This window comes from Capricornis sumatraensis, chromosome 3 (assembly GCF_032405125.1).
Source record: "Capricornis sumatraensis isolate serow.1 chromosome 3, serow.2, whole genome shotgun sequence".
Lineage (NCBI taxonomy): Eukaryota > Metazoa > Chordata > Mammalia > Artiodactyla > Bovidae > Capricornis > Capricornis sumatraensis.
Window position 1 is genome coordinate 69,811,197 of NC_091071.1, and position 24,823 is coordinate 69,836,019.

General features: G+C 35.0%; 1 protein-coding gene across 1 annotated transcript in view; it reads left to right on the forward strand.

Moving 5' to 3' along the window:
* Nucleotides 1–24,823, forward strand: part of TLK1 (tousled like kinase 1) — a 175,501-nt gene that overhangs the window by 107,902 nt on the left and 42,776 nt on the right. The window contains exons 4-11 of the mRNA XM_068969199.1: nt 1,925–2,000; nt 5,227–5,273; nt 7,168–7,263; nt 9,213–9,302; nt 10,350–10,442; nt 14,721–14,831; nt 15,119–15,255; nt 18,591–18,779. Of these exons, the coding sequence (XP_068825300.1) occupies nt 1,925–2,000; nt 5,227–5,273; nt 7,168–7,263; nt 9,213–9,302; nt 10,350–10,442; nt 14,721–14,831; nt 15,119–15,255; nt 18,591–18,779 (839 nt within the window). The remainder of the gene's footprint in view (nt 1–1,924; nt 2,001–5,226; nt 5,274–7,167; nt 7,264–9,212; nt 9,303–10,349; nt 10,443–14,720; nt 14,832–15,118; nt 15,256–18,590; nt 18,780–24,823) is intronic.

Sequence of the window (24,823 nt, forward strand, 5' to 3'; positions counted from 1 at the left end):
TAACTTAGAATTTTTAATCTGATGATATTTTTATTCCAATAGAAATAGAAGATTAGTTAAATCATTTAAATCTGAGTTTGGTGATTATGACTATGAAACTAAAGTAATGAACTGTTTATCCTAAACTGCTTGTATGTCAGTCTGTCTCTTGAGTAGATTGTTAGAGTGGCTCTCTTTAATCTCTTAATTTGTGTGAAAACATATGGGCAGTTTATTGGACATAATAAGTTTTATTTATGAACTTAATGACAATTTGAAGTATTTTTGTATAGTTGATTCATTCAGTTACTTCTTGATGTAGGACATATAATCATGACACATATAAGGAGGGGAAAAGCATATTTAGGGCTTGGAAATACACAGAATTGAATCTGACTTGAATGCTGATTACGTTGAGTAAGTTACTTAGTATTCATATATTTATAAGGTAATATTAAATTAACTATGCTAGGCCTGAAGGTGGGAGGAGGTGGTGGGGAGAAGGTGTAACTTCTCTGTTTAAAGAGTTCAGAGATCAGTAGCATTCACTTAAACCTCTCTGAATTTGTTATGTTGTTGGCAAAATGGCAGTGAGAGAACTTAAAATTCCCCAGATAATAATACCTTGAGGAACCAAAGAGGTTCAATATGAGTTAGGTTGATATTGAGCATCTATATAAACCTCAAGTATTATACCTCAAGGTATTATCTATCATTGTATTTTGTCGTTTGTACTATTTAATCACAGAACTACCCACGAGAGACACCAAAATGTGGGTTAAGTCCCTTCCTTGTTGGAGGACTCCTTTGCCTTTAGAGAATTATTTTAAGTAGCCTGATGTTTTCATTCATTCAGATATTCTGTGTTCTGGCATCAGATATATTTGCCAGGCTTCTAGAATTTGAGGGCTCTGTGCCATTGCCTTGTGCACATTTGGTTTTAATTTTTCACTAAACACAACATTCTGTCAGACTCCACTAAAATTGTTGTTTTAGCCTGATGAAGTACTTGCTATCAGTTAAAAGAACAAACCTGTAATTTAGGAACAAGCCATCGTGTAGTATAGAGCTCTGCAAACCTTTTTTTTTTTAAAGGGCCGGATATTTTTAGGCTTTATGTGCCATACAGTTTCTCACAGAACTACTCAACTCTGCTGTTGTGGTGTGAAGGGAATTATAGACAGTACATAAATGAATGAGTGTGTGTTCCAATAAAACCAAATTTATGAACACTGAAATTTGAATTTCTTACAGTTTTCATATAATAAAATAGTCTTGTTTTGTTTTCATATTTTTCAGCCATTAAAAAATGTAGGAATTATACTTAGATTATGGGCCTTGAGAAAAACAGGTGGCTAGCCAGATTTGGCCAGCTGACTGTTAGTTTGCAGACGCCTATTTAGGGTATAATCTATGAATTTGCTGTTGTTGTTGGATAATTTTCAAGTATTTAGGTGATTTCAAGCATTTAGGGATTATATATGTTAGGATTTATGTTCTGCTCTTTTTCTCTTGCCCAAGTTTATAGAATATATGTTATATATATATACACACACACACACACACTTTCATAGAATATATGTTAATAGTAGAAAACTAATGGGAAAAACAAATGGTGTTTTGTTGTTACTGTTTGGAGGTTTTTTAAGAATTTGAAGGGCATCTTTTAAGGCTGATTACTCTCTGATTTCTCATCCACCTCAAGTCGCATTCTATAAATTTCAAGTAATATGTACAATGCCTTCTACATTTTGAATTTTAAAAATTTATACAATAGCTATGGAAGTTTATCTTTTAAAGAAATTGTATGTAAGTGATTAGACATTCACATTGCATGAACGCTATTTAGCAAAATTTCTAAATTAGAAAATAAAAATGACATTTATAGTGATTATAAAATTTTGTTTGTTGAAACTATAAAAGTCTGTTAACTTGCTTTCTGTAGACACCAGAGAAGAAACAATCAGAATCATCCAGAGGAAGAAAAAGAAAAGCAGAAAACCAGAATGAAAGTAGTCAGGGTAAGTGAAGCAAAATCTTCCTTCATACCCAAAGAGGTATTTGCAGTTAATTATTCTGGTTTTTAATCCATTAATAATTTGTTTTAAAGTTTTCTGTTTTTGTGATTTATATAGACACCATGTAATATCTGCGCTAATAATAGCTTAAATATACTTTGTGTAAAAAACATTATGAAATTGGAGTCTTTCTGTACCACAGGTAGTTTGCTTATGGTTACTCTTTTTAACATTTCCTTTATTTTTTTGAGAATTAGAAAGTGTCATGTCCAAACCTGATATGCATTACCTTTATCACCTTTCTCTGTTCTCTCTTTATATGAAATATGGTGTTGAAATGACTTCTTGTTTTTGGATAAGAATTTTATATCTTGCTTTGAAACAAATACCTAAATTTACTTATCCTTTTTATTAAAAAAAAAAAAAAAGACTATATTAAAATGATTGAGGTACTTCATTTTAAAACATCGGCTTTTTCTTTCCATACATTTTCTTCATCTGTTTTTGCTTTCTTTCCGTATCCTTCATCTTTTCTTCTACATTTTATATTATAAACTAGTAAGGAAATTACTTTCACTAGACTACAAAACTTCTTATAATGGATAAGATAGCATTATCATTTAATTTGGTTTTTCTTGAATCATATGTAATGATGATTTTATGCATATATTATGTGTTTTGGAGCCATTTCTAGCTATAAAGTCTAGAGCTATGAACCCATGGCTTACTAGTATTTACATGTGGCACTGGCATCAACAAATACATTTGCAGCAGCTGTCTTTGTGGAAAGGGGAAGTTGAGTCACTCTAGCACCTTTCTCTTAAGTTTGTGCTATTTTGTATTTCAGTCTGGCCTGAGGTCCTTTTTGATCTTAGTGTAGTTTCCTCATCTGTGGTTAGTGAACTTGGATTTATTTAGTTACATTAGTTATGATAGTTTTAACATTAAATTTTAAAGCTTACTTAAAAGCAGGTCCCAATATAGTATGAGACTTCTGGGTTGGTTGAGCCAACCTATGTCTTTAGGAAGCCACATCATTTTCTCTTTGTGATCTGCCATCCACGGAATTGTCTGCTTTTTTCTTTTATGTTTTTAGGACTGTGGCCATTTAAAATTGTATCTCCTCATTTCATCCTCCACACTTGTATTTGCTTTAGAGAGAGGCTGGTTTTCTATGTGCTTTTCTTTTTTTCCCTCTATTTGATGTAGGCTTATTCAAGTTCATAGCAAACCTCTCCTGTCATCTTCTTGGTCAGAATTGGGTTGTGTGTCCATTCCAGAATGAATTATGTGCATGAGAGGTATTATTGCGCTTAAAATCAGGCCCGTCTCTGAAATTGAGAATGTGGTAACATTCCCCTTAGAAAGATAGGCCTTGTGCAGAAAGCATGATACCTGAGCAAAACTGGTTTTCTGATTAGAAGGAGGAGAGATAGGGAGCTAGGAATGGAGGCCAGATAGGAAACAGCCCTGGAGGAAAAGCTATGATCAACCTAGACAGCATATTAAAAAGCAGAGACAATACTTTACAGACAGAGGTCCATCTCATCAAAGCTATGGATGTGAGAGTTGGACTATAAAGAAAGCTGAGCGCCAAAGACTTGATGCTCTTCAACTGTGTTATTGGAGAAGACTCTTGAGAGTCCCTTGGACAGCAAAGAGATCCAACCAGTCCATCCTAAAGGAAGCCATTCCTGAGTATTCGTTGGAAGGATTGATGCTGAAGCTGAAACTCCAATACTATGGCCACCTAATGTGAAGAACTGACTCATTAGAAAAGACCCTGATGCCGGGAAAGATTGACGGCAGGAGGAGAAGGGGACGACAGGATGAGATGGTTGGATGGCATCATCGACTCAATGGACATCAGTTTGAGCAAGCTGAGGGAGTTGGTGATGGACAGGGAAGCCTGGCGTGCTGCAGTCCATGGGGTCGCAAAGAGTGGATACGACTAAGCAACTGAACTGAAATTATATGGTCTATGCAGGGGAGGGAATGTTAACAGAATAAAATGTGGATTCAATCAGGGAAAAAGAACTGGGGAAACAGTTTCTGGTAGGCAACCAAAAAACATCTCTGTCTTCATTAAAAGATGGCACCACTTCAGAATCTGCAAGGAAGTTGTTATAGGCAGAAGGAAAATTCCTTTGGTATAGTCCTCTCTGACTTCTGAATAAACCTATACAAAACTATTGTTGAAAATTTCTAGGTTGTATTACTTCTTAGTTTTTTTTTTTAATTCCTCCTACTTTGTTCCAGGAAGGAATGTGAGATTGTTGAACCTTTAAATGTATTGTTTGTTCATCTCGGTAATGCCTGGCAAATAGTAATGTTTGTTGAATAAAATAAGTGAATGAATGTATGTCAGTATTGAATTGATAAATGTTTATATTATCCAATGCTTTTGACTCCATGCTATCATTAATTTTTCTTTTGTAACTTGAAGAAATTATGTATTCAGTGTAATTCTAATGAAGGATGGATAACTCCCATCCAAAATGCTGTATTTCTTAGCTGCTTCTCAGTTTAGTATTTATAAAATTGATGAAAAAAATCATTTTATTTGCTTTTTTTTTTTTTAAGTCCATTTTGGAGCAAAACTTTTAAGTAAAGATTAATTTTGACCACTTTACCAAAGTGGCCATGTAAGCACAATATTTAAAATCTAGTTTATTTTTGAAAAAAATCCTACTAATTTGAAAATACTTTTTAGAAAATCAAACATTTTACAAAATAGTGTTCATATTAAAGCATGTTATTGTCAGTTTGTTGTGGTTTGTGTTGACTGAGCTTTTTTATTATTTATAGATATAAATCGGTTTGTCAGTTATACAGCTACCACTTGTCTTTTTTAATTGATATATTTTTCACTGATACACTTTTATGAAGTTAGTAACCGTGAAGCAATATGAATAATGTTGTTTTAAAAGCAGGCAGTCTTTTAATATGATTTATTTTTCTGATTTTCCCATAGTTCAGACTTTTAAAATTGACATGTATCTATTGGAATATCATTTGATTTTTGGAATTGTGAAGTTGGCATCTGACCCTCTGAGGAATCTTAGTATTCTTTTAATGCCCATCACCACCCAACTAGAATATCATATTCTTTAACATTTTTGTGTGTATTAAGGGAATTAAGTTTGGCACATTCTCTTTCTCATATAATATGTGATAGATAGTCACGACTGAGTTTAAATCTGTAAAATTTTTTACTTTTATATTTTAGGAAAAAGTATTGGGGGACGTGGCCACAAAATTAGCGACTATTTTGAAGTAAGTTCATTGAGGAATATCTTCAGTTCTTAATATAATTCTGCCATAGGCTGTTGGAACCACCGAGTCTGCTTTTGTTGATCTAGTTGATTAAAGCAGAACTTAAGTACTATGTGATGTCCTGTCTTTCTAGGAACATTAAAGTTTACTTTTACTTTGGTATGGCACATCATAATTTTCAAAGGACTTTCTCCTTTATTTTCTTGTAATAGGTCAGGAGATGGTCAAAGCAGGTATTATAGTATTCCTGTTTTAGGTGAAGAACCTGAGAACCAGAGATGTTAAAGTAGCCTTGTTGTTTGGTCATGCAGCTGTGTCTGACTCTTTTGTGACCCTGTGGACTGTAGCTCGCCAGGGCCCTCTGTCCATGGGATTTCCCAGGCAAGAATACTGGATTGGGGTGCCATCTCCTTCTCCAGGGGATCTTCCTGACCCAGGGATTAAACTCGAGTCTCCTGCACTGGCAGGCGTATTCTTTACTACTGAGCCACCTGGGAAGCCGCATAAAGTATCCTACCTAAAGGCAAATTTTAAATGGAAGAGCCTCTAGAATTCTTTGCACTGTCAGTCAAGATTTTATTGTACCAAAGCAACAGCTGAGGCCTGTAGATGGAGATTAAATGATAGAGATGTGAATCTAAAGAGTCCCTGAAAATAGTAAACAGTGGTAAATTTATATTTTTACCCAATCTGGAATGTTTCTTTACCTCTACACAGAAACACTTTTTCCTACCATTATATTATATTAATGTGATTAATTGTAAAATATTAATGTGATTAGTAAAATAATAGTTGAAAAATATTTATATTTACTTGAGAGAGTAGAATTTGCTGGTTGGGAGAAGGGCTGTATTTTTTATATGTATATATATAAATGCTGGGTTGAGAAGATCCCTCGCAGAAGGACATAGCAACCCACTCCAGTATTCTTGCCTGGAGAATCCCATGGAGAGAAGAGCTTGGTGGGCTCTTCTCCATGGGGTTGCAATGAGTTGAATATGACTGAGTGACTAAGAGAGTCACTCTCTTTCACTCATATACACACACACACACACATATATATATCCTCCATTGTTTTTCTTTTTTGAGTTTACAGAATCTAAGTTAAAACTGTTGGAGACTATAAAATACACCTAAAGCTCGTTAGTTGCTGTCAGTCCCTTAGTGTTAATATCATTAAAAATCTTTGCCAAAGGTAGGGTCTGTTCAAATAAACACATCTCAAGTGTCTTGAATGCCTACTATGTGCTGAGCATTATGCTAGGCACTATAGATTAAAATTTTAGAGTAAGTTCTTTAGGTGTAGGAAGTTGTTTAATGAACACACTAGGAAGTCTCCTTTTCTGCTGTTCATACCTAATACCCAGAGATGAAGCCATTAGCAGCAAATTGTTTTTGCCTTCCATTCTTGGTTCAGAAACATGAGACTTGAGAAAGCTATGGAACAGATTAGGTGGCTTCTCTTCATACATGGTTAAGTCATTTCCTGTAATGCATGTAAGAAAGAATCAATTTTTATTAGACTTTGTGCTGTTAAGAAGGGAGTTGGTCCAGTAGTTCTTTTATAGTGCTATGAACATTTGGATACTTAACAGATCTTGGGAATGACAGTTCTGTCTTAAGATAGTTGATTAACATCTACACATCTACTTGTAAAGAGATTAAAGTTTCTCGGGATTAGAGCTCCTGCTGGCTTCACAAGCATAAGGGAACTGCTAAAATTTGAAGGAAAAATCAGACATGTTCTTTGCTCTGGGGGAATTTGTCTTTGAGGCTGCCACAAAAATAATAAAATATATTTAAATTAATTCATAATGCCATGTCTAAAACAACATCTTTCTAAACTTTTGTTTTATATATATATATATATAGTGGTGTTTCCTTTTACCCTCAGTACCAAGGTGGAAATGGCTCAAGTCCAGTAAGAGGCATACCTCCTGCAATCCGTTCGCCTCAGAATTCACATTCACATTCCACTCCTTCTTCATCTGTAAGTTTTTCCATGTGTTTTTATGTCTCAGAGGTTATGTGTACTGAATGAAGAATTTTTGTAATTTGTCTTTATTGAGGCCTTTTATGTATATGTGCTTAGTCACTCAGTCGTGTCTGGCTCTTTGCAACCCCATGGATTGTAGCTCACCAGGCCCCTCTGTCCATGGGGATTCTCCAGGCAACAATACTGGAGTGGGTTGCCATGGCCTCCTCCAAGGAATCTTCCCAACTCAGGGATCAAATATATATATATATATATATATATATATATATTAGCATTTACCTTTTTAAAAAAGTCTTTCATTCTGTTGAGGTGAGTTGAATTCTTTTCAGTGATTTGATGCTGTTAGAACTTTATTTCTGAAAGTGAGATTCTCAAAGATTTTCTGAGTTAATTATTTCCAAGAAGTAATGTTTCTATAAAAGAATGATAGGACTGGGAATTCCTTGGCAGTCCAGAGGTTAGGTCTCAGCACTTTTAACTGCCGGGGCCCAAGTTCGATCATTGGTCAGGGATCTTATCAGTTAAATTTCTTAACCACTAAAATGGTAGCATAATTCCTTTCTGGGAATCCTTGAGAAAAGAGTAGGCAGCTGTCAGCCTTGGATAATGTAGTTTGGGGTAAGAAAAGGATCTTGGATCTAAAAATTCACTTAAAACTTTTTAGTTTGTTTCTGACATTTTTAAGATCCAGTTCTTTTATATGCATTGCTCTACATACTGGATTTTATTTACTGTTTTTTAACTTTCATTAAAAAGTGAAAGTTCATTGTATAACCAGAATAGCAGTGTTGGCTTTCAGTAATTTAAAGATGAATTAAGAATTTTTAAAAATTAGAGTCTGTCATTTACTCAGTTACACTGTTGTAACTTCCAGTGTTGCTTTCTAGTCCTTTCTGTAGATACATACTTTTTAATGTCTTACTCATTTTGTACCTTGGAGGACATCATATTGCCATATACCAAGTAGAGTATAAAACTCAAAAATAGCTTGGAATTGTAGTGATAGCATTGGTACATGATGTAATCGACTGTTTTCAGTGAATGTATTTTAAAACTAGTGACTAGTTAAACCATGCAACTTATCAGTAAATTGATTTCATACTACACATGGGCATGCATTAGGGCTTCCTGATGACGCAGATAGTAAAAAATCCACTGCAGTGCAGGAGACTGGTTTTGACCCCTGGGTTGGGAATATCCCCTGGAGAAGGAATGGCTACCCTCTCCAATATTCCTGCCTGGAGAATTCCCTGGACAGAGGAACCTGGCAAGCCAGCGTCCATGGCGTCATGCAGAGTCAAACACGACTGAGCAACTAACATAACAGCAACAACAGGGGCATGCATTGTTGTCCCTAGTGCTGAAAGAATTCTGTTGCTATAGTAAAGTCTTTCAGTTTTGCTTTTTGAACCATCATAAGCTGTTTTTGATAATTTTTTTTTAAAATGATGTATTTGGTCTTGTTATATTTAACAAGTTGAAAGCATTCAATTTTCTTTTATGGAACCAGACTGTAAACTCCTTGAGGGCAAGGCATATATATATATATATATAAAGTTTATACATGTGACAGTTTTTGGATGAGTGTCTGAGACCAAGGCTCATACCTCTCTGTCTATTTTATCTGTCTATCTATCAGATGGCTGGTTGTCTCTTTTACTGGGCTTTGTAAGAGGGAGGTACTCAATGAATCCTTATTGAATAAACAATGATAAAAAATTTTTAAAATTCAGTTATGTTTTGAGTTATTATCCTAATAAACACTTAAGGAATATTTAGTTGTTGTTAAGCAGAAATCTACTTTTAATTCTTTTTTAAAAATTTATTCATTTTTTAATTGAAGGAAAATTGCTTTACGGAATTTTGTTGTTTTCTGGCAAACATCAAGAAGAATCTTGCTATTGTATTATTTTTGCTAATGTAAAATTTAATATTTTGTTAAGGTTCGACCGAATAGCCCTTCTCCTACTGCGTTAGCTTTTGGGGACCACCCTATTGTACAGCCAAAGCAGTTATCCTTTAAAATTACTCAGGTAAATAGTAATTGAGATTTCTTTGTATGACTTAGGGATAAAAAACCAGTGACCAGTTTGTGTACACAGTTATGATGTCTTCTGTTTTAGACATAATCATAAAGTAAAATTCAATATCAAGAAAGCTAACTACTGAATAACAACAAAAAAAAATTTGTAGAGAGTGAGAAATTGAAACCCAGTTTACTGTCAATCTGTCCTTTGTTACACTGGTTAAATACAAATTTTAAGCAAATTAAATAACCAAGACAACCATAACATGTCAGTTCTGTTTACTGATTATTTTTTAACTTAACATCCAAGTACATATAATTGATACCTTCTGGAAGGTGTTATATTTGTTATAAGTGGATATTAAAGCAGTTTGTTTTACATGTCTGTATTTTTTTGTATCATATATGCTACACAATTGAAAATTATTTGAAAATCAGACATCTTTTGCAATTACTTTGTTTTGTGAATTTTGAGTATTGGAGTTTTCATTTTAACTCTATATACATGTGACAGTTTTTGAATGAGTGTCTAAAACCAAGGATTAAAAAAGTAGGTCTTCTTGCTTGCCACCTTAATTGTGCAGTTTATTGCCATTATACTTTTCCTGTCAGGTCATGGCCAGACTCTTGTGAATGCATCAAAACTTCTTTCTTTGGATAATCTTTAGACCAGGATTTATAAGTACATTGCTTTGAGTCAGTGAACAGCTTGTGAATGTTTTTGCCCTGTTCAAAAATCAGCTAGAGTTTTCATATAACAGTGATTATACTGAATTCTAATGAAGAACACACTTATCAATATTCTAAAAATTTAAATGATTAACCTTTGAAAAATTTTTTTTTAATTTTTAAAATTACATTTTAAAAATATAAGTGTAGCACTTACATATCGGAAGATAATAAAACTTAAAACTACACTAAGACCTTTTGGGATACCCTTTACATACACAAACTCCAATGCTATGATTTTTAGAATCAGAATTAAATCTGATTTTATGTTTACGTGCAGTAACATATATATAATGGAATAATAAAATAGCTTTCTTTTATTTAGACTGATCTTACGATGCTGAAATTAGCAGCATTAGAAAGTAATAAAAACCAGGACCTGGAAAAGAAGGAAGGTCGTATAGATGACTTGCTCAGGGTAAGTAAGAAGTCGTCATTGCCAGTTATTCAGCAGTAGTAAAACAGTTGAGAAAATACTTAACATTTTAAAAAACTTCTATTATTGGGAGAGATTAAGTCTTCTAGTGTTAAGGACATAATTGAAAATATCAACCATTGAAAGAAAAAACTTTTATTAGCTCTTTAAATGTGAACTGAAAAGCAGTTGGAGAAATAGAAGTTTATAAAATTTTATTTTTACTTGGTCAGCTATCCTAAGACAGATATCCATTTCATGGTGGTTTTAAAGTTACTTGATTTTGTTATAAACCTTTTTTTTTTTTTTTATGGAATTCCTTTTTATTATTTTTTAATTAATTTTTTAAAATATACAATTTTAAAGGTCACTTTCCAGTTACAGTTATTACAAAATATCCTTTTAATGGAAACTTCATAAAGAGACACATCAAAAAGTATGCCTAATATGTTAGTAAGGGATGAAGTAGTTGTTCTCACCCCTTGCTGCTCATTTGAATCACTGGATGGAAAATATGGGAGGTACTTTATAAAAGTAACAATGCTTATACCCTACCCTGAGGAATTCTGATTATATTAGTGTGATGTAGGGCTTGGACATTGGTAGTTTTAAAAGCTCCTGCATGGTCCAGAGGCTAAGACTCCATGCTCCCAATGAAGGGGGCCCAGGTTTGATCCCTGGTCAGGGACCTAGATTACACATGCTGCACCTAGGATCCAGCTCAACCAAATAAATTAATTAAAGGGGAAAAATAAAAACCTTCTCCAAATGATTGTAATTTAGCTAACAGAACTGTTGGTATAGAAACTCAGTGAAACCATCATCTGTGATCATACCATAATTACCAAAACCTCTGAAACATCTAGTGTGCCCCTCCCGTTCCCATCCTGTTCACTCCCTGACATCTCTTACAATGGTAAAATTGACCACTGTTGTAAATTTTGTATCTCTTTCTTATGCCTTTGTGTTTCTTATAGTTATATTATATCTATCTTATACATTCTTAACAACATATTATTTCACTGTTTTTGAACTTTAAATTACAAAATTATACTGTATGCCCTGCTTGTTTTCACTAAACATTATCATGGGATTGTCATGTTCATTTCACTGCTGTATAGGAAGGCGTAAATGAATATACTGTAATTTATCTTTCCTGCTCTTGTTGAACATTTTATTTCTACTTTTTGCTATTATGAACAGTTCTGCTAAGACACACTCTTGTACATGTCTTCTGTGGCACACATGGAGAATTTCTCTGTGGTATATGCTTAGAAAGACATGGCTAGAGTATAGGGCATACATAGCTTAAACTCTGGTTTATAAAAGCAGACTTTTCCCAAGGTGGTTGGATCAGTTTACATTCCACTAACTATACGCAGGGAATAATCTTATTGCTCATTACCCTTGCCAAAGCTTATTAGAATCATATTTAATTTGGGGGTTCAGTTTAATGGATATAACAAGGTATTAGTTATTATGCATTCACTTTATTTTTTGAATATCTTGTAAAATATTTATTAACCGTTTGTATTTCTTCTGTGAAGTAAATGATCATTTTTTTTGCTCATTTTTCTTAATGAGTTGCTGTCTTTCAAAATTGTATCAGTCTTTTTGTTGGCCATATATATTGATTTTTCTCCCAGTGTGTAAATTGTCTTTTTATTTCTTTGCACTATCTTTTGATTAGATAATTTAAAATTTATATGATTGCATTTCTCTTTTTTTATGGGTTTCCCTGGTGTCTCAGATTGTAAAGAATCTGCCCACAGTGTAGGAGACCTGCATTCGATCCCTGTGTTGCAAAGATTCTCTGGAGAAGGACGTGACAACCCACTCCAGTATTCTTGCCTGGAGAATCCCATGGACAGAGGAGCCTGACAGTCTACTGTCTATGGGGTTGCAAAGAGTCAGACATGACTGAGCGATCTCTTTATTTATAGTTTGTACCAAATTATTATCAAAGATATACCAAAATAATTCATTGTTTTTGTCCCTAAGACCATAAAGATGTTCGTCTGTATCTTCTTTAAAAAAATTTATAGTCTGCTTTTTCAATACAAGTTATAAATCTCACTGGAATTCATTTTGGGATATGATGTGAAATAAGGTTTCATTTTAATTTCTTTCTATATAGAGAACCAGTTATCTAGACCATTTAGTTAAGTCTGCTCTTTACTGCCAGCTCCATCATACAATCTCATTTTCATAAACAAATACATGTATTTGAGTGTTCTGTGTTAAGTACCATGTTCTCTTTGTGTATTCCTACACTGGTACTACAGCATCTTTTTATCATTTAGCTGTTGTCTTTGGTTGTTAGTAACAGAGAACATAAACAACAGTCCTTTAAATAAGAAACAGTATTACTTTTTGAGAGAAGAACAGAAAGGTGAGGGTGGGGGTGGGTGTTCCAGGTCAGAGCCTGAGGGGGCAGTGTCTCCTGCCCACTGAGTTACTTGCCCCACACTAAAACCAGTTAGGGGTGGAGGCCGGTCCTTCCATAGCAGGCCCAGAAGGAAATGGTGCTGAGATAACCCATGGAACACAGTGCCCCTCACTAATATATCTGAGATAGGTTTTTCTGTTCTCTGCAAACTGCTCACCTCTGAGGGGACCGAGTGTTTCCCTGAGCCCCAAGCTAGTGATGAAGGCCAAGCAGGACCCTGCAGTGTGGCCCCTGGTGCCACACTGACCATTCATCCCAGATGTGACTGAGGAGGGCCTGGAGACTGTTCATCTATCTAGACAGCAGTGTCTGCACATGTGCAGTTGGGCTGTTGCCACCTTGGACAAAGCCTAAGAGGCCATAGGCCTTTGAATGGAAGACAGTAAGTTTTGTGAAAATGCAATTTTATTGGTCCTGCTTTATTTCCAGCCAGGCAGAGCTTTGCTAGCAAGTAGAGATGACTGAGCTATGCAGGCCATAGGCATCTGGACAAGTTTCCATAAACAACAGTACTTTAAATGAAATACAATACTATTTTTTAAGAGAAGAACAGAAGGAGGTGGCCCAGGTGTCATGGAATCTTGTCTCCCTCAGTTTTTCTGCTCCCTCCCCTTAGTACATGGCCTTCATCTTGAAGATTATATCAAGGTACAAAATATTTATCAAAGTCACAGTTATGGTATCTCTGTTCTTAAGCAGAAGAGGAAGGAAATTAAAAAATACAGCAGTTTTCTGCATAGTGTTCTTGAGTATTCCATTGCACAACTTCTGCTTACATTTCACTGACCGTCGTTAGCTGCAAGGAGATGGGAAATACACTAGCTAGTCTTAGATTTTCAAGTCGCACATACACAATTTGTTGGGTTTCTGTTCAACTAGAAGATAATGATAAGGATCTGATGCTAAATTTCATATATGTTCTTCTGAAACTATTTTATTTTACCCTTTTCCTTGGAAAACAGCTTTTTGTTAGATACATACTTTTAGATTGGCAGCTGTATTTTTCTCCCAGCATTTTTTATTTATTATACTGCTCTCTTTTGGCTTATACCGTAATTGGCATAGACCTACAGTTTTCAAAGAATCATCCCCAGACCAGAAGCATCAACCTTACTAGCGGACTTATTAGAAATGAAGTCTCAGACTCTACTCCAGAGCTACTTATTCAGAAACTGGGAATGGATTCCCGTAATCTGTGTTCCAACAAGCTCTCCAGGTTACTTCCTGGTGACTGTACTAGACTACTGAGACTCATCTTCTGAGCTTAGAAAGAGGGACTGAGCATATGACTGCCTACAGAGTTAACAAAATTTGTATTCATGTGGCTGAGAAAGGTGCTGAGAACAGTTAGCTATTGGATAGGCATCTGCAGTGTTACCCACATGTTGAATGGAGATGTTTTATTACAAAAGATGAAGGAGAACTCACATTCATTTTTAAGTGTTAGTCACTTTGTATTTCAGTTATTTCAAATGAGATAGAATGATGTTGCTCTGTTTTAGAAATATCAGAGCAGACCTTTAAGACAACTTTAGAAATAAGGTTCAAATAATTTATTTAACTTAGCCCAGATTATATAACCTAGAGTGTAGATTTGAACCTATGGAGTATAAATACATATTCCATGTACTTTTCACTATACAACTAAGCAGCGTGTAACAGTGTTGTTATTCTTATGGTAAGTAAGTATTTTAATATTTTTTTTAGTATCACATTCAAATACTTAATCTTATTAATCCTTCTTGTTATGAAATTTTTCAAAATGTATAAATATTCTTAAATGTCTCATATACACAATTCTAGACCTTTTTCATTATCTACTTATATTGTAGGCTAATTGTGATCTCAGACGGCAGATAGATGAGCAACAAAAGCTACTTGAAAAATACAAAGAGCGATTAAATAAGTGCATATCAATGAGCAAGAAACTGCTTATTGAGAAGGTAAGTTCCCTGGCAGTCCAGTGATTAAGACTTCACCTTCCAATGCAGGAGTGTGGGTTCAATCCCTAGTTGAGAAGCTAGGATCCTCACATACCCCACATGCCTCGTGGTCAAAAAACCAAAACATAAAACAGAAACAGTATTGTAACAAATTCAGTAAAGGCTTAAAAAAAGTCCACATCAAAAAAAAAAGTTCAATAAATTTTCCCTCTCCTTTCACTAGTCCTGTGTTTTTAAAGTTTAAATTAATAAAGTTGAATGATGATTTTCTTTCCCTTTTTTTTCAGAGTACACAAGAAAAACTGTCAAGCCGAGAGAAGAGTATGCAAGACAGATTACGCCTTGGGCATTTCACAACAGTTAGACATGGTGCTTCATTTACTGAACAATGGACAGATGGTTTTGCATTTCAGAATCTTGTAAAGTTAGTCACTCTTACATTTTAAAAGATTTAGTATTCGTTTGGGTGTTTGTTATTTTCAAAGATTATAGATGTGGAATTTTATGTTCTATATCTACTCCTCACTACTCTTTGAAATCATAGAACTTAATACATTTGAAAGGAACATAAAAGAGGCATTACAGTTTTAGCTTTAGCGAACTTCTTGATTAGTTAGCATTCATCTGTATAGTATGATGTATTATTTTAAATATGACTTTCCAAAACATAAACTGACCTAGCTTTTATAGGTTAGTTGAGAGGGAAATTGTTAAAAATTTTAACTTTAATTGCAAGATTTGTATCTGTATATCTTGGGGGTTTTCTGCTTAGTTATTATTTTTTTTTTTCCCTCCCCTCTCCCATTCCTCGGTCCTTCTTTCAGCATTTGTCTGCTCATTATTCTTGTGGGAAAGACAAACACATTTTCTCTGCAGTGTCAGGCATAATAACTCAGAAGTCAGTTGAACTGAACATGTGGCTTTAGCACATCTGAGGTAAACTTTAAAATGGAGGAATCCATTTTCTCAGGTTGGTGGTAGGAAAGGGTAGGTTGACTATTTCTGTGTTAAGGAGCCAGGATCAATTGCTGCCCCTACCCCAAAACCTGCAAAGCAAGAGTAGTGCCAGCATTTAAATCAGCTTTCCCAGAGTCAGTCCAGTTAAATGGAGAATGTAGGCAAAGCTTTATTTCATATAGTATCACATAAACATTACTGTTTCAAACATTGGTTCCCCAGGACTTAAGTATAGAATGGTCTTCTATCTATCTTGGTTGATTTACCCAGCTTCTGTTCAACACAACTGTTTCTGGGTGTTAGGTATTGGACAGTGTCTTTGTGATGATAGGGAGTTTGGATTTTAATTTTGTTGATAAAAGGGAGCTGTTAAAGTTTTATATAGTGTGTGTGGTCAAATTTGAGTTTTTGAAAGATAACTGACAGTAATGTGGGAATAATACTGAAAAGAACATAAATTGTTGACAATTTAGATGGAGAAGGATCCAAATGAAAGGTGATTAGGCTTGAACTAAAATATTAACAGTAGAAATAGAAAGTAAGAGAGTTGAGATACAACTTAAAAATTTTTAGTGTGTTTCTGAGCTACTAAACTCAGATCTACAGTTGTCCTGGTAATGAATAAAAGAAGGTTGCACAGTATAACGTTAAATATAAACTAAAATACAAACTCTGCCAGTTGTTAAAATTTCTCCGTTAAGCTGTCAAAGAGTTAAAATTGGAGCTTATGGGTTGGTGAATGTGTGGAGATCTGGGAAGGTTATCGGCTCAGAGAGAGCATGGAAGCTCCATGTCTCTTCCCCCATACCTCGTCCTGTGCAACTCTTCCATCTGGCTGTTGCTGCTGCTACTGCTAAGTCGCTTCAGTTGTGGCCGACTCTGTGTGACCCCATAGACGGCAACCCACCAGGCTCCTCCGTCCCTGGGACTATCCAGGCAGGAATACTGGAGTGTGTTGCCATTTCCCTCTCCAGTGCATGAAAGTGAAAGTGAGGTCGCTCAGTCGTGTCTGACTCTTAGCGACCCCATGGACTGCAGCCTACTGGGCTCCTCCGTCCATGGGATTTTTTGGCAAGAGTACTGGAGCTGTTTCTGAGCTATATCCTTTTATAATAAAGCAATAACCCAGTTTTAAGAAATTACTTGTATTTTTTTCTAACTAATAAGCATTTACTGAGGGCCTGCTGTATGTTGTTACATATGTATTTAATGTCAAACAGTTAATCAGTGTATATTTTTTAAGCTGTGATATAACCCAAAATAGTTGGAAGATAAGAGAAATAAAAATTAGTAATATTAAATTAATAATCTCTAAACTGTATGGTCATTACTGAATAATCAGTCACTATATATATATGTGTGTGTGTGTCCATTAGAGTAATTCTTTCATTATTTCAGTAGGATTATTGCTGCTTATTTTTATTAATCTTGATTGTACTCTAGATTTAAAATTAATTTTTTAAATAAACTGAAATTATTCCTACTTCCAGTAGAAAACTGGATTAAAGTCATATTCTAACCTTACTCTTCTTGAGACTTTTCTCCAGCATTTTGCTCTTTTACTTGGGTGCTCCTTCATTCCTTCCCTTTCATGTTCTGCACAGCCTAACTGGGATCATGGGACTCTGAAACATGTGTAAAACAAGTCTTTGTCGGTAGATGGAAGTTCCCTAGTCCTGGTCTGAATAGGGGTGAAGGAGTGAGGAATTGAAATATTTGACTTGTTCTAAATCTGAGTACCATCACCATGGAGGTTATGTGTTTCTTGTTTTTTGTTTTTTTACATTAAAAGAGTTATACTCTGTGACAAAGTGGGATTTATTCCTGGTTTGAGAATAGGTCAGCAGACAAAAATTAATCGGTGTGATATGTCACCTAATACAGTGAAGGAAAACAACCAAAATCATCTCAATTGATGCAATAAAAGAATTAGACAAAATTCTACATCCTGTCACAATCACCATTTAATTTTTAAAAAATTTTTTCCTAGTGTGGTAAGGCGACCTAAGAGGGAAGATAATTATATTAGAACAGGCTTAATATGTTGTATGAGAGGATGGTTTTTAAAAGCTTCAATTGGAAACAGTAATATTTTTAGTTAAATTAGTTGCCCGTTTTTCAATGCCATCTAAATTTTTCTTGGTATTTTCTCTCTTTAAAGTGTCAAAATTCCTTTTTTCTTCTAAATTTCTAAGGTCAGTTTTTGTTTCATTTCAGTACCCTTCCCTGAAATTTAACAGAGATACATTTAGAAGATAACACTTTATTAATAAATTCACATTTGTCTTTTATAAGTTCTTGTTTAAACAGTGCTGAGATGAATGTATAAAACCTACTCCTTAATTCTGTTATTTCTTTTTTTTACTAGCTGATTTATTTTATTCAAGAAATATTTATTGAATGCCTAGCATGTGCCGGTCACTATGCTGGGCACTTAGGGTACATATAGGGTATAAAATAATTGTCTCTCTTCTCATGGAGTGATTTAGTCTAACCAGACATATTGAGATCAAGTGTCCATAGATATATATGTTAGAAAAGAGAAGATGGGGAGCTACAAGGTACTGTGAAGTTATATGTGGCAACACATCTTTCTCATTCAGGGGGTTTAGGGAAGACCTCATTTTAAAATGTATGTTTCCAGTGAGAAAAGGACAGTGAGAAGGTGTTGGTTCACAAGAGTGGGACCATAACGTTACATGTTTATATTATGTGATTTTTCATGTTTACTAATGTATTTTCATGTTTTAAATGTGAAAAGTAAAGGAAGGTTAATTTTTTTCCACATTTATTTTTATGTAGGCAACAAGAATGGGTGAATCAGCAAAGGGAAGATATTGAAAGGCAAAGGAAACTTCTAGCCAAACGCAAACCTCCCACAGCTAATAATTCTCAGGCACCCTCTACCAATTCTGAATCAAAACAAAGGAAAAACAAAGCAGTCAATGGAGCAGAAAATGATCCCTTCGTTAGACCAAATTTACCACAGCTGTAAGTTTGCATTTTTCATTTCCTTTTTTTAAAGTGTTGCCAGTGAGCATGAATGTTAGTTGTGGGTGTTATTAATAATTAAATAGTAAAAATCATGATGGTCAGGAAGGAAAAGTATTGTAAAAATTTACTTCTAAATGAATAATAAGCCTCCAAATCTGAATTCTACCTAAGTGGAGATTTACTAATCCTATTTTAAAATGGAGATTTGGGTAGCTAAGAGGAAGCTGGAGTTCACTTTTTCTTCTATGTCTGTGAATGATAGTAGAGTCACATGTCAATTTTGATTATTCTAGTTCAGTGTTACTCTTAATGTTCCTTTTTCTGAGAAAATGTTAGCTTAAGTAGTACAGCTGACATATTTTTGTCAACCTATGAAAGCAGCACATTCAGAGGTTATAGATATTGTTTTCCCCTTTCTGCTTTGGTGTCTAGGTTTTCTGCTTTAATGGTAAATTACTTTTTATAATTCAGAAGTTAGAGACATTTAAAAAATAGTTATATGCTTATCATAGGAAATTTGAAAAATATGAAAGAACAATAAAACAGTAAAGACCATGATCTTATCTCACAGAGAACAGTTCAGTTCAGTCTCTCAGTCGTGTCCAACTCCTTGCGACCCCATGAACCACAGCACTCCAGGCCTCCCTGTCCATCACCAACTCCCAGAGTCCACCCAAACCCATGTCCATCGAGTTGGTGATGCCATCCAACCATCTCATCCTCTGTCGTCCCCTTCTCCTCCTGCCCTCAATCTTTCCCAGCATCAGGGTCTTTTCCAATGAGTCAGCTCTTCGCATCAGGTGGCCAAAGTATTGGAGTTTCAGCTTCAACATCAGTCCTTCCAATGAACACCCAGGACTGATCTCCTTTAGGATAGCCTGGTTGGATCTCCTTGCAGTCCAAGGGACTCTCAAGAGTCTTCTCCAACACCACAGTTCAAAAGCATCAATTCTTCTGTGCTCAGCTTTCTTTATAGTCCAACTCTCACATCCATACATGACCACTGAAAAAAACATCATTGTTATAATTTCTGTATATAGATACAACATAATTTATATAGTTTTTCTGTTTTATAAGACCTTATATAAGTTTATGTGAGTGGAAAATACACACACACACACCCTCTGCTTTATGTTTTAATATGCTTCTCCTTTGTTGAAAGATCCTGTTTCATCTGTGCTTTGAAGCCCATCCCCTGCCACGTCAGGGACCTCTTCTGTTGAAACCTCCTTTATCATATATCTTCACCCTTTTGCTGTCCACTGGTTCCTTGCTTTTAGGAAACAAAACAAAAAACTCTCCATCAATTAGAAATCTCTCCAGTCTCCATATGTCATCTTTATAACTAGGTTTCCTGAAAGATTTTCCTTTGCTTATAGTCTCTGCTACCTTGCTTTCCATTCTCTCTTTGCTTGACTGAAATTGTTCTTTTAAAGATTATGTTTGGGATCGCATGTACACCTGTGGTGGATTCATGTCAATGTATGGCAAAACCAATACAGTATTGTAAAGTAAAATAAAGTAAAAATAAAAATTTTAAAAAATAAAATAAAAAAAACCCAAATCTTTAAGCTAAAAAAATAAATAAAGATTATGTCCTTGATGCTAAATGCCACAGACATACGAGTCTTTAACTTGGCGACAGTGGATATTGTTGACCACTTATTTTCTGAAAAGACACTTTCTTGCCATAGTTTTTGATAACCATTTTTTCTGATTTCCATTTTAGCTTAATCTGGTACATCTTTTAAGTCTCTTCTGTGGACATCATTTACATTATCAATTTGTAAAGCATAGGATTTTTAAGGCTCTGTCCTAGGCCATCTTACCACTTACCATCTTACCACTGTGTATTCTCCATGAGTATTAGCTACTCCTAGGGTTTCAGTTGCCCTGTTTATGCTGCTGACATCCAAACTTCTGTCACCAGCCCACTTTTCTCTCTTGAGTAGCAAATGTTTGTATCTCAGTCTTGAATGTCATATCCTTGCTTAATTGATACTGGTACTTAAATGCCTCACAAGTGCCTCTAATGGCAGCCTATTCAAAACTGTATTTACTAAACACACAAAATAAAAAGTATTTTATTATTATCTTTCCCATTTCAGTCCTCCCCACCCCTTTTTTCCCCCTCTTTTTTTCTCTTTTCTCTTTTCTCTCTATGCACACACATACACACACTCCTTGCCTCCTCGTGGTAAATGGTACCGCCATCCTCTCAATTCCACATACCAGAATTTTGGTTTTTACAGGTTTTAAATCAGGATTCCATTTATTTTTCTTAATCCATTTTTATTATCTTTTAGTTAATAATAAGTGATAATAATCTTATATTTTAAAGTCCAAAATGTACTTCCTTCTTTAAGTCTTTCCTGATTTGGGCAAGGAGGGGGAGGGGGTTGTTGTGACTTGCAGTTAAATCCTTTGGCTATTGATATTTTAAAAAAATAACATGACTTCATTTTCAAAGATGGGTAAATTTGTTGCTTTTAAAAGGGTGGATGGATAGGTGAGCAGTTATACAGAAGAAGGTGTGTAAGCTTAATTCCACCCCATAGACCTCTAGTCTTCACTCAGATGTGTCCACTGCCATTTCTTACTTGGGTTCTTTCTTCCCACCCCCACCCACTCTGACATCTTTCAACTTTGGTCTAGGCCATCTTATAGTCAGAGTCCTTTTTTTTTTTTTTCCAAAATAAAAATACGATCCTTTCTTTTTCTTCCATGTAAACCTAACATAATTCTTCATAGCTTGGATAATAAAGGCCAGGTCAGCTTCTGACCTCTCTCGCCTCATCTTTTATCATTGACCAGTGCCTCCCATTTACCACCAACTTTTAAACTCCAGCCTATTGTCATACTTTCTGTTCATCTTTTAAATCCCGTACTAAATATTGATTCTTCTTGAAAGCTTCTCCTTGACCCTTGAAGGACAGGACTCAGTTATCACTTGAGGTATTCAGTGATAACCTGATACTCATACCTCTGTATTCAGTCACAGCATCATCATTCACTCAGTTAATGACACTAGAAACGTCCTAGATGTTTGCCTTTCCCTTGTTCTCTGTGTCTGTTTACATAACGTTTTTGTATTTTGTCCATCTTCACTACCACTCTTACTCTCTCTCTTTTAACATCAGTTACTGTTTCTTACCTTTCACATGATGTCTTTTTCATGTCTAACCTCCTTCACTAGCCTTCAAGATAAAATTCACCCTCATGAAGACCCTTTATAGGCCTTCTGATTTCTCTCCTCCCGTCTTCCTTATGCATCCTGCATGAAATTCTTTCACTTCTTTAAATGGACTCTGCTTTACTTGTTTCTGCACCTTTGTATATCTTGTTCTTTGCCTTTATTTACCTGTTCCATTTTCTATTTATCCTTTATGACTTGCCTCATATGTCAGTTCCAGTAGTAAATCCTTTTTGACCTCTTTTCTTCGTAGTTTCTTCCCCATTTCCCCTCAAGTTAGGTACCTTTTGTACTTGCGCCTGTCAGTATTAGAGCTCTTGTTTCTCCATCTTCTCTCTCTGCTCCCAGTATCCAGTACAGTGCCTGGCATATAGAAAATGGTCAGTAAATACTAAATTATAGTACATAAGCATTTGATTGAATTTCATTTTCTCCTTCTCAAAAGACCATTTTTCTAGTTTGCCACAGGTGTTTTGCTTCCGACTTGTCTTCTAGGATGCTTCTAGCTCTAACAGTAGTTTATTAGTCATAGATTATCTCATTTCCATCTCAGTTTACTGCATATGTTGACTTAGAACTAACTCTGAAGTTATACTGCTGTATGTTCTTAGAATGGCAGATGAAGTAATACAACATAGCAGTTGGATTGCATCCTTACTTAAGTACAGATTTAAATAAGGAAAAAAGTGACAGAAACACTTTGATTCATATATATTAATTTGATTTTATCAGCCATGCATTAACAGTCTTCTAAAACTTCTTTTATATCCATTTCTGCAGAAAATCTAGTAAAGTAATTAGAAATGAGATCTTGAATCTTTCATTATTTCTTTATCAAGAAATTAAAGTAGAAAATAGGACTTTCCTGGTAGTCCACTGGTTAAGAATCTGCCTGCCAGTGTTCAGCCTCTAGTCGAGGAAGATTCGACTAAGGGCAGTTAGCCACAGGGCAGCTAAGCCTCTGTGTCCCAGCTCCTGAGCCTGTGCACTCTAGTGCCTGTGCTCTGCAACAGAGAAGCCACCGCAGTGAGAAGCCTGCCCACCACAGCTAAAGAGTAGCCCCTGCTCACTGCAGCTAGAGAAAGCCTGCACACAGCAACAAAGACCCGGTGCAGCCAAAAAATGAGTACTGCTAAAGAAAGTTACTGCTCTGTAGTGGTTAGGATTTTAAGCTCTTCAGTCAGATGTGGAATCCAACCTTGACTTTTCCAGTTTTATTTTTTATTTTTTGGTAAACTGTTTTACTTCTTAGAGCCTCCATTTCCTTGTGAAAGTACCTATGTCATAATGCTGAAAAGACAATATGAGATGAAGCTTATGTAGTACTTGCATGGTTCCTGGTTCTTAACTAATTTTTAACTACCAGCAAGATTCAGTCAGGGCTTTTTTTTTTTTTTTTTTTAAATTTTTAATTGAAGGATAATTGCTTTACAATATTGGTGTTTAGTCAAGTTTTTTAGGTAGTAATTTCTCATTTTACTCGCCAAGACTTACTATTCAAAGTAAATAGTTAGCATCAGTTCAGTCACGCAGTCTTGTCTGACTCTTTGTGACCCTGTTGACTGCAGCACTAGTTTGCATAGTTAGTGTTATCTATGGATAATACCTAAACAACAGTACATGTTAATCAAGATTTTGACTTCATGTTAAATATATTTTAAATTGTTTTGATTTTATCTATTTGTTTTGTGTTTTTACAAAGGATAACTGCAAAGTGAACAATAATATTTTACCTTATATTTCATATGAATGAAGTTTTAGAGGTCACTCTTCTCATTTAAAGCTTAAGTTTTAACTGAAGCTTATATTTTATATAGCATAAAGTTATTACTTTTGGGATTACTTACCTCTGGTCATTAAACTGAATGACTTTTTAAGTAATAAAATGTATTTTAGAGCAGTTCGCTGACCACAGTATTGAGCCAAGACTGTGGGGTTCCCATATACCTGTTGTTCCCACAGTCTCTCCCACCGCCAGTGTCCGGCACCGCAGTGCACATCCGTGACCATGGGTGACCCTGTGTGACAGCCCAAAGTGTAGCATGCATCGAGGTTCACTTTTGGTATTACGTGTCCTGTGGGTTTTTACAAATAAGTAATTTTTTAAAATCCTTGCTGAAAAAAATGTGGCATTGGTACATCTAATCCATTTTAATTTCATGTATTTACTTATTTATTAGGGCTTAAGTCTCATCTTTCTTCATGCTTTCTGTTTATCCTGCCTAATCTCTCCTTTTTTCCTTTTAACTTATCTTAGACCACTTAGTTTTTGTTTATTTGACTCCTTTTCTCTATTAGTAGTACATTATGTTCATACACATACATAGGTACACAAACACATACACGTGTTACCTAAAGACAGTGTCTTGTATAGTCAGTGTTCATCTAAACTTTACCTATGTATCTATCACCGTGTTGCTCTCCATTGATCCTGGATCTCTGATTTTTACCTGCAGTGAGATCTTTTTGCCTAAGGATACCCTTTAGTAATTTCCTTTTAGTGTGGGTCTGTTGGTAGTGATGTCTTTCAGTTTTGGTTGGTCTGAAAATAACTCTTTTGCCTTCATTCTTGAAATATTTTTACTGGTTTTAGGTTGGTGGTTATTTAAAGATAGAATCTTACTGTCTTCTAACTTAAATTACTGCTATTGACGAGTCAGATGACTCTGTAGAAATTATCTTAAATGAAGCAGAAGCAATATTTGGAGATTAGGTAAATGAGGATATTTTTAAATAAATGAGCAAGATCAGTCTATAGATTCATGAAGGCCAGAGAATTCCAAGTAGGATGAATAAAAAGAAGTACTCAAACACACCATAATGAAATTTCAGAAAATCAAGGAAAAGA